Here is a 17,727-nt window from a genome sequence, read left to right as displayed (position 1 = left end):
CTTCTGTGTTTGTTTGCCTCTGTGTCTTAGGTAGAGTTGTCACTTCTTGTTACATTTTAAAGGGCGGAGCCTTAGGTATCATCAGTACAATGTTACCCGTTTCACCACGTTGTGATGCTGTATTTGGGGGAGCTGTCAGAGAGGAAACAATGCTGCTGGCTCAGCACTCACCCCCTTTCCAGGCCCTTTTCCCACATCTGTATGGGATTGGCACTTCTCTAGATGTTGTCCTGGCTGTCATTCCCAGAGTAACTGGGTCTGTGGATGTTCTAGGAACATGGGAGCCATTTAAACAAGCAGACTCTGCTGAGAGACTGCCAGTTTCTTCCTCCTCCCCAACCCCCACTGGTTTGGACAGTCAGAAGCAATGAAGCTTGATTTTCCCCAGCACTGGAACCTTGTGCTCTGAGGTCTGGTCAGGAGCCAGAAATGCTCCCCAGGTGTTCCTCTTGACTTTTTAAAACGTGTAACTGCACTTTCTGCCTGCCTGCCACTGCTGTCACTGTTGCCGCTACCTCACCATGTCCTCTCTGCTCCGGCTCCGCTCCTCCTGCCTGTCTGGATGAGTATTTTTCTTTATAGTTTTGTTTGTTGGACTTCCATGCAGCTCGTTTTTCTTGAACTGCTGGTTGTCCCTAGTTTTGAGGTAGTTTTATTCCTTCTTAGTTGTGTCAGTCTAGGCCTCCATCTTGGCCAGAAGTTCCCTGGTCAGTTGATATTTGACAAGAGTGCCCAAATCATTCAATGGCAAAAGAATACTTTCTTCAATAAGTGGTACTGGAACAATTAAATATTCAAATGTAAAAGAATAACTTGGACCTCTACCTCACACAATATATACCAAAAAGGTAAGAACGGATCTGATATTTAAATATAAAACTATAAAATCCATACTTATATAAAATATAATATTGCGGTTTTTTTAGAAGACAACATAGGAACTAATCTTCATGGGTTTGTCAGTGATTTCTTGGATATGATATTAAAAGCATAAGCAACAAAAGAAAAAATAGATAACTTGTATTTATCAAAATTAAAACTTTCTGCACCAAACAACATTATCAAGAGAGTGAAAAGAGAACAAATAGAATGTAAGAAAATATTTGCAAATTATATACTCAATAAAAACTTGTGTTCAGGATATAAACAGAATTCTTAAAACTTAAATAAAAAAGCAATCAATGAAAAAAATGGGCAAAAAATTTGAATAAATTTTATTCCCAAAGATATGTAAATGGCCAATAAGTGCATGAAAAAATGCTCGATGTCAGTAGTCATGAGGAAAATGCAACTTAAGAATACAATGATACCATCTAGAGCTGCTGAGACGACTAGAATTAAAAACAAGTGATGACAAGGATGTGGACAAATTGAAACTCTTATACATTGCCAGTGGTAATATAAAATGGTGCAGCTGCTTAAAAGAAAAGTTCATTAGTTCTTCAAAAGGTTAAATCTAGTTGTTACAGATCCAGCAATTCCATTCTTAGGTAAATACACAAGTGAAATGGAAATATATGTCCAGAAAAAACTTGTACATGAATGCTTATAGCAGTACTATTTATAAAAACAAAAAATGGAGACAACCCAAGTGTCCATCAACTGGTAAAAAGATAAAGGAAATGTGGTAAATCGTATAATGAAATATTATTCAACATTAAAAAGAATAATATATTAATGTATTCTACAACATAGATGAGCCTCAAAAACATTATGATAAATAAAAGAAGCCACATACAAAAGATTGCATATTATATGATTCTGTTCATGCAAACTACCCAGAATAAGTAAATCATAATTAATGGTTTCTGGGGACTGGGAGAAAAGGAAAATGGGGAATGACAACTTAATGGGGTTGGGGTTTCTCTTTGGGGTGATAAAAATGTTCTAAACTTTGAAAGTGGTGATAATTGCACAACACTATGAATATTTTAAGTGCCACTGAATTCTATGCTTTAAATGATTAAAATAGTAATTTTTACATTAATACATAAAATGTATTTGGATCAAAGAAGATCACCCTTTAATTACAAGAAATGAGGTGGAATTTCTTTTGTGGGCATAAAATGACATTGAAGGTTATCACAAAAGAGAAATTTAAAAAAGGTATAGTACGGTGGTAGCATGCCTGAAAGCTATGGATGCCACTCACTTAACTGCTTACATTTTGTGTGTGTTTTTTTAAATTAATTTGTTACTTTATATGCACACTTTGGAGTCAGTCTTTAAATTCTTAAAGCAACCCAATAAAGGAATCCACTTAAATTCCATTAAAATTTTTAAATCACTTTAAAATTATTTAAAGCAGGCCAATGAAGGAATGCACAATATTGTAGTGCTAGTTGCAACCTTCTACTCTGAAGCACAGAATTGTAGGATGCAATTAGATAGAGATTCTGCTTTTGGAGATTTTGGGTCAAACCCAGTGCTAGTTACCTGTGACCATCCATGTACTGGTTTATAAACCTCTTTAGAATGGAGTCTATGTCTCAAACATCTTTGCTTCTCTACAAACAGATAGCATTAGTGTCTGGCACATAATGGGTATACAATAAATATTTCTTGGTAACTGAATTAAATAACATAATCTATGTTAGTGAAAGAATTGCCTTTAACTACCCAGAGAAGCCTATGTTGAGAATGTTTGGAAAGAATGCTTCCTGGAAAGAATAGTACTATTAATTAATGTAATGAGATATTATAAAATACTGAATTTTTAAAGAAGTAATGCATTTGCAACTGGCAAAATAAATGTTAAAAATAAGCCAAACTTGCAAAAATGTTACTTCCAGGCCCATATTAATTATACTATTAAATATAAAATAATTAAGTACTACTAGATAATTTATATAATGTATATTAATGTAATGTATAACAAAATTCAATGTAATGACATTGAGTCCACCTCCCTTGGAAGAGAGCCTTCTTGTACAATTTAGTCTTATGTCATGGGGACCAATCTACTTCTGTATGAAAGAAATTTAGCCAAATGTCTATCCTAGATTTGAGTCATTCCTTGACCACCCCCAATGGTTGTACAGTTGGTAAAATACCTGTTCTAGGGAATCAACTCAAGGTTAAAATTAGAATTAATGTGTCTCCCTTGTGGAGGAGGGGGAGCTAATTTCTGAGGAAAGGGAGGCAGCAGTCCCTCTTAAACCTTGTGCCCTGAGGGGATGTGCTTATTAGGCCCAGACTGGAATAAGAGCATGAAGGATGACGAGATCTGAAGGAAAGCTAAAAGCTTTCCTAATTTCCTTTTCTTCTTCCTTTTATATCACTTCATTTCTTATCATTCTGTTAATTAATACCACAGACTCCCATGGGGAATTCCCCAGGACTTTTCTTTGTCCTTCTATTCCTGTCTGTCAACAACCTCCTACTCTGTGACGTGTTCCCTCCTACAGGTTCCATGATCATCTCAGACATTTATGATCTTCCTTCTCAATGATTTCAGTTATTTGTATGGGCTCCTTGTCTTTAGTGTTTCCCCATTTTTGTCCATTAGTTTTTCTAATAAACTTTTTTTTATAATGCCACTCTTTTATCCAGTGTCCTGCAGAACATACCCTGCACTTACAATATTGGGCTCGTTTGTTAATCAGTATTCAAGGCCTTCCACAGTCCATCCTCCACTTCCCTTTATGGATTGTTTCTGCGTACCACATAGAAACTCTCAACTCCATTGTCATGTCTTCACCATGATCCTCCTGATGCTGCTGCCACCACACATGGGGCACCCACTCATCTGTCAAATGCTACCTCTCCTGTCAAACCCAGCTCATTTCCCAAGCTTTTACTGAAGACTTTCATGTTCACCCTTGAAGAAGTGATTTCTCTTTTCTAGCCATTTTTATGCTATTAAAGGTCTGTGCTTCTCAATTATCACACATTTCCTTGTACCAAAGTAATGTGTGTATATATCTTTTATCCCATCAAGGATTATACTGTCCTGAGAAGCAGGAACTGTGTCATAGTCCTCTGCATCATCTCTGCTTCTTTGAAAAGTCAAATAAATTATTTAAGAATTGGCTTTTAATTGGAGGGAATTTTCCTTTCATGAAGTGGTAAAAAACAAATAATAGGGAAAGAGTCAAAGAAAAATTCCTTTTGTTCTCTATCTCAAAGTATTCAGTGAACTAAGTACAAGGTGAGGAGAAAAATGTACTTGGAAATTATATTTAAGAATTGTGCTTTTTGTAAATACATTTTGGAGGTATAATAAAAAATACTTGATTTTCTCCCCTTCAAATATATTTCTTAGAGAGTATTGAGATTATTCCTGTTTTTGAATTTGACTCTCACTTGCTTTTTAAAAAATGTATTAAATTTATTGGGGTGACACTGGTTAATAAAATTATATAGGTTTCAGGCATACAATTCTATACTACATCTTTTGTACATTGTATTGTGTGTTCACCACCTAAGTCAAGCCTCCTTGCATCACGATTTAGCTCCCTTTAGCCTCTTCTACCTCCCCCAACCCCCCTTTCCCTCTGGTGATCACACTATTGTCTGTGTCTATGAGGTTTTTGTTGTTGTTGTTTTTGCTTAATCCTTTTACGTTCATCCAGCAACTGCCCTCCCCTCTGACAGCTTTCAGTCTGTTCTCTGTGTCTATGAGTCTCTGTGTTTTGCTTATTTTGTTCATTAGATTGCACATATTAGTAAAATCACATGGTATTTGTCTTTCTCTGACTGGCTTATTTTACTAAGCATGATACTCTTCAGGTTCATTCATATAGTTGCAAAAGATAAGGTTTCCTTCTTTTTTTACAGCTGAGTAGTATTCCTGAAACAGAACCCACAGGGTGTTCAGTTGAGAATGGCTTGGTTGCCTGCCACCAAAAAGCATAACTCCCAATACCAGAGTTTGGCGAAAAGGAAAATAATTGTTTATTTAAAAGTTATACAGATTTATATTAATGGCAGATTTTTGCCATTAAGTCTTACTTTCTTTAAAATACCCCAAAACACATAGTTCTGCCTCCCCCTGCCAAACTAGGCTAGTTTTAGAACAGAAAAAGTCAGAGGTACCATTTCCCTCTAGGAAAATTGAAGTCCGTGGCTTTGTATTTCCCAGACACAGTTCAGCCTTACCGGCAGCTCCCATTCATCTGTGCCTGACTGGGGAGGTTTCCCCTGTGCCGTGGTGTTTTTCAGCTCTTAATCCAGAACCGCGTGGCACCTTCCTTCCCACCCAGCCTATGACCACTGGTGGGGCGCTTCTGCTTTCTTTCAACCCATGTGGCTCTCTCTTTTGCTTAATGGCTGCTGCGTTATTTTTTTAATCCCTGACTATGACCTGTGTCATAGTGGGTATGGTGACCAGTTATGGCCACTTATAGAATTTGGTGCAGGTCCCATAAGCTTTTAGTCACCATTCTACAGTCAAAGCCCCTCCCATTTCCTTGGCATGTGTAATGGCCATAACTATTTACATATTAAGAAACCAGGTATTCCTCAGGAAAATGGCTGAGCTCCACTGAGTCTCATTCCCCAAATTCTGGGGCTTCTGCCACTGTGTTACATTCCCTTTTATAGATTTACAACTTTTAATCCACTCATCTACTGATGGAAGCTGGGCTGTTTCTAAATATTAGCTATTGTAAATAATGCTGCAATGAACACAGGCATGCATATATTCTTTTGAATTAGTGTTTCTGGTATTTTTGGATATATTCCCAGAAGTGGAGTCACTGGTTCATCAGGCAGTTTCATTTTAATTTTTTGAGGAAACCCCATACTGCTTTCCACAGAGGCTGAGCCAATCTGCATTCCTACCAACAGTGCAAGAGGGTTCCCTTTTCTCCACATCCTCGCCAGCACTTGTTGTTTGTTGATTTATTGATTCTCATTTGCTTTTTATGTTTAAATTAAGAACTGGTTTATGTAAGAATAGGTATGTGATAAAGGAGGGACTTGCACATTTTGGGGAAAGCAATGTTCTTCCAGAATGAACAAATGCATTTTGCAGAGCAAAGTCTCAGAGGAAAAACTGACAGAGCTGGGAAATAGTCACCAGAACACACAATGACCGGCAACTCTGCCCTCCCCAGTCTGCCTTTGGTCAGTTCCTGATTAGGAATTTTGAAAAGACAAGCAGTCATTGTCTTAGCAGGAATGTGGGGGTGGTATGAGTAGGCAGGAAGTGAGACATAATCTTTGTCTCAGAATGAGTGCCCAACATGTCATCAAATGCATTCTTCCCTTGTGGCCTTCCACGCCCCCTTGGGATACCTGCTGCATGTGCGTATTTTTATTCTTGGTACCAGAAGATGCAATAGAGGCTGTATTGTGTCCTTGTATTTAAGAAAAGGGTTGTGTTGTATTTATTCAGTCTTTCTTTGAGCCTCAAAATAAACCCAGAAATTATGTAAACTGCCTTTTGCTGGATTACTGGATTTGCAGTGTACAAATGCAGGTGTCATCTCAGATACTAGCTCTGATTTTGGACATACCTGATATACACGCACATTGTTTTCACAACCAAATTCAATACTTACCTTGTTTGTTTGTTTTTAATTTCAGAACAAACTGAAAATAATTCAGAACATCCTCTAATAAGTGAGTATCAATCTAATTAAATAAAACTAAGGAAACTAGATCATTTGATAGTTAGAAAAATAATAAAAGTTGTATCTTCTTAACTGAGTGGACTTGTTTGCATTAAGTTATCTGCTGTGAGAACCTTAGTTTTTATTCCTATCCACATTCCTCCCCCAGACAGCTGTGTCTATTACCCTTGGCAATGACTTAGCTACTCGCCCAAACTAAACAGCAGCTGCAGCATGAATAATGCAACATTTGTTACCACTCTGAATTTCCAAACCACTTTATACCCAGTTCCAGTAGCTCCTGATAACCTACACCCCCAAAACCAAGCATATGGGGAAGTTAATATGTAATTATATTAATACATTTAGAAAGAAAGCTTTCCTGCATAAAAAAATAACACAAGTACAGCATTAAAGATGTGTGATGCATTCTAATATTTTGTATTCTGTTATGTTTTATTTTTTAATGCAATTTGTAATCTATTAAGTTATCTCATGACCCACAAATGAGTTGCAACCTATCATGGACAAACAGGGTCATAATGCATGTTAACATTGATCAAAAGTAACGAGAACCAGCTAAATGCCCAGCAAACCATATTTAGAGATATCAAAGATATGTGGAGATACTAAAAGGATTTGGTATTTGGAGATACCTAAGAGTTATGAGACGATGACAAGGCATTGTGTTAAAGGAATTTGAATTAAGTTCAGAAAGATGTTGGCTTGAATCCCGAGTACCACTTAATAGCTCGCTGACCTTGGGCAAGTCTTAAAGCAATAATACTCTTTTCAAGTCATGGAACTAGATAAAAATAATGGCTTGCTTACTTTTCTGAAGTGATAAATGGAAGTTAAATAAGACGATGTAAATGAAAGGCTGTGGTGAAGTATTTTCTAAGACCTTTATGGATGTTGTTTTATAGGGGATTAACCCTAGCAGAAAAAAAATGTTGCAGTAAAGCAAGAAGTGGGTGAGAGTACTGAGGCTTGGGGTTCTTGGGGAAGGCTTACTGGAAGGGAATGGAGGCATCTTCTTCATTCAAGTTCTAACAATGCAGGGGGTGTTGCCAATCCTAATATATTTCAGATTTTCTATCTTTAGCAGTGACTAACATTTCAGATACAACCAGTGCTTCAGGACCACCCTCCAAAAATGAGATAGAGAACAGACACTTGATCCTCTATGGTTTGCTTCCTTTGGGAGGATTGCCTCTGTTCATTACCTGTTTCTACCTATTCTTCTGCCTGCGAAGGCACCAAGGTGGGTTCCATCTTCCTTCTACGGCTCTGTGCCACACATTTTGAGTTCAGTTACCAGGACCGATATATTTTTAGTTGGTTCTTGTTGTTATTCCTGTTGCAATAAACCATGGGTAATGATTTCCTGGGGGACAACTCATCCTTCCACCAAGAAACCGTAATGGATTAATTCAGGTGTTCTCTATTCAGGGGGAGGCATGCTCTCCACAGAACAGTGCTCCAGCCAAAGGTTGTGGTAAGGAGGGAACATGGCTGGAAGTTACTTATTCTGCTTGTGTCAATCTTTGGCTTGTGTGAGAAGCACTCCTAAATTTTCAGGATGTTGAAAAGGAGGTTGAAATAATCTCTTAGTGGGTCTGATTTGAGTTAGTTGTCTCATTTTCTTGTTCACAGCCACACCACACCATTCCAGCCACACATACACTTGTCTAAATGAAGACCCACTGTCCTCAGAGGAAATTCACATGTTTGCACTTTCTGTTGCCATTACCAACACATGCTCAAACTGAACCCTCACCCAACAACAACAATAATAACTGGGTTTTGCATGAAAGAGGAGATGTGATATATTAAAAACAATTCCTTTCTGCTTTTGTAAGAATGCCTTTAATGTCATGATGAACACTTAAGAGACAGATGTATGGAGAATTCTGATCTAGCTCTGGTCTGAACCACATCCGTTCCCTCTCTCCTTTTACTCCTCTGCCATCTCTTCCCATTCCTTTTCCCACAACAGCAACCACAGTGTACCTATAGATACTAAGCTAAACAAAGAAATCCTTATTTCTGCCATAAGAAATCTTTGTCTGGGCAAAAGTATTTCTGGTTCTTTGTGGTGAGGACTTCCAGAACCCAGAACCTTCTCAGAATCCTGAGGGAGTCTTGTGTAACCTCAACTCCACATTTGCAACTCCAAGGACCTTTATATGGTCCTACTCAAAGTTTCAGCACCTCCTCTGGGTCTGTTGGAACTTCTCTCAGAACTTCAGGAAGAAACTCAGGAATAAGTCTTTTGATTTACCACGTTCAAAATGAACTAGATAGTAGGAAATCCTGGTCATACACGTGACAGGACAGCAGTATGTTTGGCACTGAGTACAGAATGTCCCCAAACAAAGATTTCCAGCCTTTTAAAACTGTTGTATGAGATGCTGCCTCTTCCCCTAGAATATGCCAGAGGGCTCTCTGGAGTGAGAAGTGAAGAACCAGTGAAGAAAATAGGGCAGCATGAATTCACAAAATTAGAATTGTATATGCCATGCTAGTCACAGCAAATAAAGAAGCCAAACTAATCATAACACTCACTGGTAAGCAAGTGGGTGGGCGTGAGTAGAGGGGCATTCCACCTTTGCTCTAGGGACTGAGTTTTAATTTAGCAGTCTGATTTTAGGACCCATATTCTTACCACAACCCTAATTTACAGGGATTTGGAGAATAATTTTGTGTTGTCCTTTATTCCTTTTGGTTTTTTATTTTTCTTTTTGAATTCCAGGAGAACAAAAGAAGCCTTCTGATACAGCAGAAAGGAGAATTGATGTGGTATGTGCACTGTATCTGTTAAAACAATGTAATCTATGTTATATCATGTTAATACATGTATTTTTTATATGTATGTTATTTACTTATTTATTTTTAAATTTGAGTCTCTGTAATACTTACCATGTGCCAGGTACTATTCTAAGTGCTATATATGTTGACTTGCTTTAAAAATGTGTTTATTTTACATCCTCCTCCATTTGAAGCAGAGTCTTCAGAATTAACAAGTCTCAAAATAAGTGAGTTTTCAGAATAGCATTGGTGGCCGTGTGGACTCAAAGCAGAAAAGTCCGAGACTGAACCGTAAACCTTGGCTCTGCTCTTGGCCTATTATGTGACTTCAGGGTTTTTCATTTATTCTCACAAAGTTAACCCATAAGTTAATGAAAAATGAGCCATAAATCACCTCATTAAATGAGTTATGATTTCTTCATAAAGCACACCAGCAGATAAAGAAGCATGACCACAGCTAGAGCTACCATGCAAAAATCTCTCATGATGTGTGTGGGCTCATCAAGGAAGAGAACTTCCAGACAAAGGGAAGGATGTTTTGGAGGCAGTGCCAATTTTTCCTATAAGTTCTTAGGGTATAAACTGAGCCCTTTCTTTTGAGTTCAATATTGTGTAAACATTGGAACTCAAAAAATAATGCAAGATGAGGTGTTATATTTCTGGAAAAAAAATGTATGAAGTTCTTTAGTTAAAAACAAATACTATAGTCATGAATGGGGTACTGCCAAGGAACTTCATGTGTGTGTGTATGCATGTATGTTTCAGTAAACTAGAGCAGAGATAAAGATGTAGTAACCTTCCTGGAAGTTCCAGAAATGTCAGAGGCAGATATAGCCAATGATCCTACATGTAATATTAAATGGCACTCAGCACTCCCCACCAGTTGCCTAATTTTAAATCAGTCCAAATACATTTAACTTTAAAAACTTGTATTAAGTTTTTAGTAAGCATCAGTGGACATCATTGTGATGGGTGCTAAGGTTTTGTTTCCTCAAGAAGGGAAATTTTCTTAAATGGTATCATCGTTCTCCTATAGTCAACAACAACAACAACAAACTACATTCTGTTACAATCAGCCCTGAGAACCATGAAATCTTTTAAAACAATCTAAATAATTTATCATACAAGTAAAGCCCAGTTTGGTCAAAATGTGGTCATATTTCTTCCTGTGTAAAGCTGGACAAATTGTTTATTATGTGAACTTCAATTCAAGAGGGGTTTTTCTTTGTGTGCAAATTATTCGGGAATTTTGCTTTAAGGTGTTCATGTCTTTCACAGGAATTCACAGTTTTTCCCCATTTGAGTTGTCAAAGATTTAAAAACATAATAGAAGAGATGCCATATTAGATCTCTGAGAATGACTAAAAATTCTGTAAGAAGGAACTTGTATGGGAACCATGAAATAGAAACCCAAAGTAGAAGAAGGAACTAGTAAAAGCATGGTAGATACGTGTAAAAGCCAAAGTTCTCATTTTGTTCCAGAATGGTCCTTTGAGGGTTTAAAAGTGCTTCTATTCTAAAAACCACTGAAATGTATGTTTAAAAAAGTGAATTTTAAGGTCCATGAATTACACCTCAACACATCTGTAAAACTGCATTGTAAACTGGAAGGTGCCATACAAGTGCGCAGTAGGAGAGCTTCTTCAGTATTTTTCATCCTCACCTGCCGCCTGCAGGTGCACCAGCCTTGTGGCACCCACCCCCTTGATAAGGTGCTCACAGGATAAGCTCAGCCACAGAGCACCATGTTTTCTTTTACCCCATTCACCGTTAACAGTTTTCCATGGACATGAGCCATCTTTTGGGAAGAAGTCAGGTAAGTGGATTACCAGACACAGATTGAAAAATATGACAGAGACCTTATTGACATATAAAAGATTCATGACTATGAGGTCACATGACAGCCTCCTTCTTCAGTGCTCCTCCAGAGGCTTTATTCATGCTCCTCTGAGTGGAGGTTGGGACACTTTCCATCTGAGCCAAGAGACAGGGAAGTTTAAAGCAATCTCTAACTCTCTCAGTCATCTAGCCCTAGCATTATTTCCAGGGAAGACACCTCCTCAGAGGGAAGCAGTGTACACAGCAGTTAATACCTAGCTTCTCAGCATAGGCCCGGAAATGCCTGTGTGGTAGACCTCTGCTCAGGAGAACTGGAAGTCCCACTGCACACATCACATGCAGAACAGCCAAGGGCCAGATGAGGCATGTAGGCTATCAAAGGCTGTGAACCAGATACCTTAAAGCAGTTAGGCCAAACTTCAAGAACATAAACTGGCAAAATTGGAATTTAAAAAACTGAAGCAACACAACATCTTCATTTTCACCAGCTGAGTCCCCTTGTATAACTAGAAATGACAAATAACTGAAAAGGGTGAAAGACATCAGTGCCCGTTCTACTTTTAGTTGCCATACTTTCACCTCTTTTACAACAGCTTTAAAATATTTGACTCTACTTGGAGATGTAAGAATTTTCTCATGATGGAAATAACTATTGAAATATTTTAGAACTTTCTAAGTACCCCCCCAAACAAAACAGCAATTTTTCAATTATAGTTCTCAAATCATAATATATCTTTGATAACTCATAATATTTATTCTTTCTGTCTCTTTAGAAGATATCTGTTCTGCTCTATCTTTAATGTTTTTTCTTTCTAAACTGTGTTAATACTATCCATTATGTTGTAGGCTGTCTGAAATTCTTGTGGAATATTTGTGCTTTTATCATAAATTTGGGCTCTGCTTTTCACTTTGAAGAGGAATTTAAAACTGTTCTATGACCTCAAAAGTGACTAATAATAAAGCACAAAATAACTATTTTGGAGGAACATAGTGGTCTTTAAGCCTTTCATCCTTTAAGAAGAAAAAGATGACAAACAGCATATGTGAGGAAAAGTGGATTAATTCTCTCCATGAATAAGGGCTCAATTTAGTCTGCACTCATAGTTTGCTAATAAATATGCACATCACATCTTTAAATGATAATTAAAGCAATTTTTTTTCTCTTATAGGTTGATGTTCCTCAGCCCTGCAGGAATGAGCAAACTGAGGTGGGCGCCAGGCAAAATTCCCAAAACCTGCCATTAAAAAGTGAAGTTTATGATAATGACCCCTCGTTCAGAGTCCAGGAGGAGCTTGGGGTTTATTCTAACCCATGTCTGGAGGAAAACAAACAGAGCATTGTTTACGCTTCGCTGAACCACACCATCATTGAAATGAACCCAAGACAGGCAAGAAACATAAAAGAAACACCTACAGAATATGCAGCCATATGTGTGAGGAGTTAAATCTGGTCCTGATCTCTCACCAGTGATCACTGAGTGATCAGCATGTCAAAACCATTATCTGAGACTCTCAGAATGTCAAATAATATTCCTTGACCTGAGAAGTTTCACTTGAAGGAGATTCATGTTGGTGCTTGGGTCTTAAGGGTCCATAGGACAAATGACTAAAATTTCTCCCAGAAAATTCTTTTTGGAGCATTTTGTATTATTGCCATGAATAACAAAGCCTCCTCTCCAAAACTGAATGATATCCTGAATAGCAGTGTAGTAGAACATTTAAACTTAGCTACATTTTACCCAACATATAAAGTCAATATTTTCTTTGGAGCTATCAGAAAGGTGTGTAAGGAAGAGACATATATGTTATCTGGATTAGTTCACTACACTCTTTAAAAAGAATGTCCCAATTTAACCAACTAACCATAAATATGGTAAAGATAGTATGTTTATTTCCAGTTAATCTTTGATAATAAAAATTTTTCCTCTGTCAATCTAATGTTGGGGTTTCTTAACTGTGAAGAGGAATAATTTTAGATGTGACAACATAAGAAAAGAATGGAAAGAATAAATCGTGCAATAATGATGTGGAATATACCAACTAGATGTAGGTAGATGTTCCCTATACCTGAGAAATAAATGTTTATATCTACCGGTTATATTGCAAAGCAAATATCTGTGGTAATGGAGAAATTAATGTATGGTGCACTTATAAACAATGTGGTGACTCAGTGTTTGGGTTACATAGACTAATGTATATGGATTGACATAATGCTGCTGAATTTATATACTTGTGGGTGTCTGAATAAAGATAAGAATTAGTGAGAATAGTTATCATCAGGCAGGTGCATATTGATGGTTTAAACTGCTTCATGATTGGCCTGATATAAAATTAAAAGCACAACTGATAAATGGAGAAAAGTCCAAAATATTTAGTTGGTCAGTATGGGTCAATATATTTTCATTCACCACATCTGTATCTTGCTAGGATTTTCTTTTTTACTAAGGAATCAGAGCAAATCATACACAGTGAAGTAGTACAATTTGATAACAATCTGTTTTAAAATATTGAGGTTGCAGCCACTTAAAAGTATAGCAAGGAGATATGATTTCAGTTTTCCAGAGTACTTGAGTCTAATTATTTCAAAAATAGCCTGCAACTTTATTCAACAGCTTGAGGCTATTAGGGCTGTCTGGTGCTGCTACTAAGTGATGCAAAAGACCTTATACAATGTGGGTAGCAGAGGTTAGAATCCATTTGAACAAATACATGAGCTGCTGCACAAATGAATATGAAGGGATGTGTGTGTGTGTGTTAGCATTGGGAAGAAAGGGTGGGGGCTTACAAAAACGGTAGAAGAAAAACTGACAAAATTAATATACCATTTCAGTTCGCTAAAGAAACTCAAAATACCAGAGAAAATGAGTCATTAAAGAAAATTTATGAAAATGATGTATGAAATTATGGAGATAGGAGTATGACTACCATAAAAGTTTTTGTCCCAAAAAGATAAAACAGATTTTGTGGCTGAACTTTTCTTATGTAACACAGACATTAAGATTTTGACCTCTAGATTGGGGTAGTGGGTATTGTTTTAGAGTCATTATTATCTACTCAGTAAGATATCATTACTCCTAGAATTTTAAGCAACCAATTTTAGGTAGGCTTTTTTTAAACAAGCTGCATTTACAGAAAACTAATGTACAAAAGATAAATTAGCTGCTGGTGCTATTCTTAAAAATAGAAACAGGAAGTATGGGAGGATACATTTAACTGTCCTTATCAGATAAATACACAAAGCCAAACAGTTCCTTCAAAATAAAATTAAATATATATATATATTTCTGCTTATTCTTGACAATATTCATGCGTTACCATAATTTGATAATGATTTCACCTCTGTTAATGATTTAACTTATATTTGTATAATGCTTCCAAAATGACAAATCATTTGTTTATATTTCCTTTTAATAAAAGATATCAGAGTTATATATGTATTTCACAAATAAATCTATTTCAGTATTATTTACATGGGGTATTTCATTAATAAAATATGAGAAAAAGGATATATAGATAACTTAATGATTTTCCATGAATTTTAAGCTTGTTGATTCCAAAAAGAAGATAGTTATTAAAACTTACTTGGAATCATTTTGGTGCTGACATTTGTACCAAAAAATGCATGATTATAAAATATAAGAGTGATTCTCAAACACTGTGGCACATAAAAACAATTTGAAAGAGCTGCTAAATTGCAGATGACCAACTCCCAGCACTAAGAAATTGTGATTCAGAATATTCTATGGCTCTGTGATCCTTACCATTAAAAGACACCCCGGATAATTTGGGTATAGGTTTCTCAGCACAGAGGCTAGTTTGGTGTGGACATGAGATGAGAGCAATATGCTGGTGATGCTGAACCCTCTCTACAGCAGTGGCCCCAATAAAAGACTTTTTAGAGGAAAGCACATTAAGAACCTCAGAAGGAAACCCCTGTAACCCACTGTTGCTCATTGTCTCCCATTAGCACTTATTTAATTGTGGAGGTTGGTCCTGACTGCCAGAGGAGGTGGGGTATTGCTCATATGTTTTCTTCCAGAGTTGGATTGGCCATCCAAGACTGCCTGCCCTTACACCCAAACACTATTTTTTTAAAGCATATATTGTATATGGGTGTGTGTGTGTGTGTGTGTGTGTTTATTTTGTCTACCAGTAAAGACTTTCTAGGTCCCAGAATTGGTTCTCTGGGCTGATCATATCTACCAATCTGTGTATACATACCTTTTTAAAAAGAAGTTTTAGGTTCAGCAAAGCTGAACAGAAAATAAAAAGAATTTTCATATACCCCCTCCTCCCACACATGCACAGCTTCCCCCATCATCCACATCCTGAGCCAGAGAACTACATTTGTTACAAGCAGTGAACCAATCTTGGCACATCATTATCAACCCACGTCACTAGTTTACATTAAGATGTACTCTTGCTGTATTCTGTGGGTTTTGACAAATGTATAGTGACATGTATCCTTTATTATAATAACATACAGAAAGTTTCAGTGGCCTAAAAATCTGTGCTCCACATATTCATTCTTTTCTCCCCCCAAACACTGATCCTTTTTACTGTCTCCATACTTTTGCCTTTTCCAGAGTATCATGTAGTTGGAAAACCATACCATATGTAGTGCTTTAAAATTCTTTTTAGCACTGAATAATATTCCATTATCTGGATGTGCTACAGTTTATGTATCCAGTCACCTACCAAAGCACATCTTGGTTGTTTTCAAATGTCAGCAATTGTGAACAAAGCTGTTATAATCACCTGTGTGCAGGTTTTTGTATAGACATTAGTTTCAACTCATTTGAGCAAATACCAAGAAAGGTGATTGTTGGATTATGTGATAAGAGTATATTTAATTTTGTAAGGAACTGCTAAACTGCCCTCCAAAGTGGCTGCATCAATTTTTCCCATCAGTAATAAACTTAGGTTTCCGTTTGTCCACATCCCCACCAGTATTTGATGTCAGTGTTTTGAATATTGTCAATTTTAATAGGTATAGTGGTTTCTCATTGTCTTAATTTGAAATTTCCTAATGATATGTGATGCTGACATATTTTCATGTTTATGAGAAATCTGTATATATACTTGGTGATGTATCTATTAAAGTTATTCGCCTAGTTTTAAATATGGTTGTTTGCATTTGTATTGTTGCATTTTTTAAAAATATGCTTTATTGATTATTCTTTCAGTTGTCCCAATTTCTTTTTCCTTTGTTCCCTTCCACCCAGTTGTGCCCCCCTTGCTCCAGTTGTCCCCCACCTTAGTCCATGCCCTCCCCCACCTTAGTCCATGCCCATGGTTGTACATATAGTTCTTCTCAACATCTTGCTGTCTACTCCACTCCCTCCTACTATGCTTCTTAACTCCTGTACTATCACCCTCCCTTTCCCCTCTTCCTCCTCCCTGATGACCTCCTCCCATAATGTTCCCCATACCTGGAATTCTTTTCCCACTCTCGTTGCTTGCTTAGTTTGCCTTTGTTTTGGTTCCCTAGCTCCTGTTGTTGGTTGTTATGATACAGTTTTCATTTTAATGTTCATAGTTTTGATCCTCTTTCTCCTAAACAAGTTTCTTTAACATCTCATATAACAGTGGTTTGGATATGATGAACTCCTTCAGTTTTACTTTGTCCTGGAAACACTTTCTCTGCCCTTCTATTCTGAATGACAGCTTCACTGGATAGAGTAATCATGGTTGTAGGTTTTTGCTTTTCATTACTTTGAATATTTCTTGCCAGTCCCTTCTTGCCTGCAGAGTTTATTTTGAGAAATCAGCTGACAGTCTTATTGGGACCCCTTTGTACATAATTCTCTTCTTCTCTCTTGATACATTTAGGAATCTCTCTTTATCTTTAATTTTTGACATTTTGATTATCATGTGTCTTGATGTGGTTCTCCCTGGATCCAGTTTATTTGGAACTCTCTGTGCTTCCTGGAACTGTAAGTCTATTTCCTTCCCCAAGTTAGGGAAGTTCTGCTTCAATATTTTTTCACATAATCTTTCAATTTCTAGTTCTTCTTCTTCACCTTCTGGCAACTCTATGATTCAGATGTTTGCCCGCTTATAGCTGACCCATAGGTTTCTGAGACTCTCCTCATTTTCCTCACTTTTTGTTTCCTCTTTCTGCACTGGTTGACTGTTTGTTCCTTCCCTATGTTTTGATTTGTTGATTTGATCCCTGGTTTTCTTTCTCTCACCACTAGTTTCTTATGTGTTTTTGTTCATTTCAGTAGGACTAGCCTTCATTCCTTCCCTGTCTTGTTTAAGATCTGCTGTCAGGTCTGTAAGCATTCGTATAACCAAAGCTCTGAACTGTGCCTCAAAAAGATTTTCTATCTGCTGCTTCATTAGATTAGATATTTGCTGTCTGGTCAGCAGCATCATTGGGATCTCTACCATGATCTGTGCCATTCTGACAATTTAGTGTTTATCTTTGCTTCCTGGGCAGGGCTTTCACACCTCCTATGCTATAGGGGGCGGAGCCCCATGCACTCATCACAACTGGACAACCCTTCTCACCACA

At 37.1% G+C, this 17,727-nt stretch overlaps 1 protein-coding gene across 1 annotated transcript in view; it reads left to right on the top strand.

Moving 5' to 3' along the window:
- BTLA (B and T lymphocyte associated) overlaps nt 1–13,954 on the top strand; it is a 39,651-nt gene extending 25,697 nt beyond the window's left edge. Inside the window, exons 3-6 of the mRNA XM_090263478.1 lie at nt 6,532–6,567; nt 7,663–7,821; nt 9,313–9,359; nt 12,377–13,954. Coding sequence (XP_090119604.1) covers nt 6,532–6,567; nt 7,663–7,821; nt 9,313–9,359; nt 12,377–12,652 — 518 coding nt within the window. The 3' untranslated portion in view covers nt 12,653–13,954. The remainder of the gene's footprint in view (nt 1–6,531; nt 6,568–7,662; nt 7,822–9,312; nt 9,360–12,376) is intronic.
- Nucleotides 13,955–17,727: the final 3,773 nt, after the last annotated feature.

This window comes from Furipterus horrens, unplaced genomic scaffold (genome assembly GCF_987537825.1).
Source record: "Furipterus horrens unplaced genomic scaffold, mFurHor1.1.pri manual_scaffold_1, whole genome shotgun sequence".
Classification (NCBI taxonomy): domain Eukaryota; kingdom Metazoa; phylum Chordata; class Mammalia; order Chiroptera; family Furipteridae; genus Furipterus; species Furipterus horrens.
Note: the sequence above shows the minus strand (reverse complement) of the source record. Positions and strands in the feature narration are given on the sequence as shown.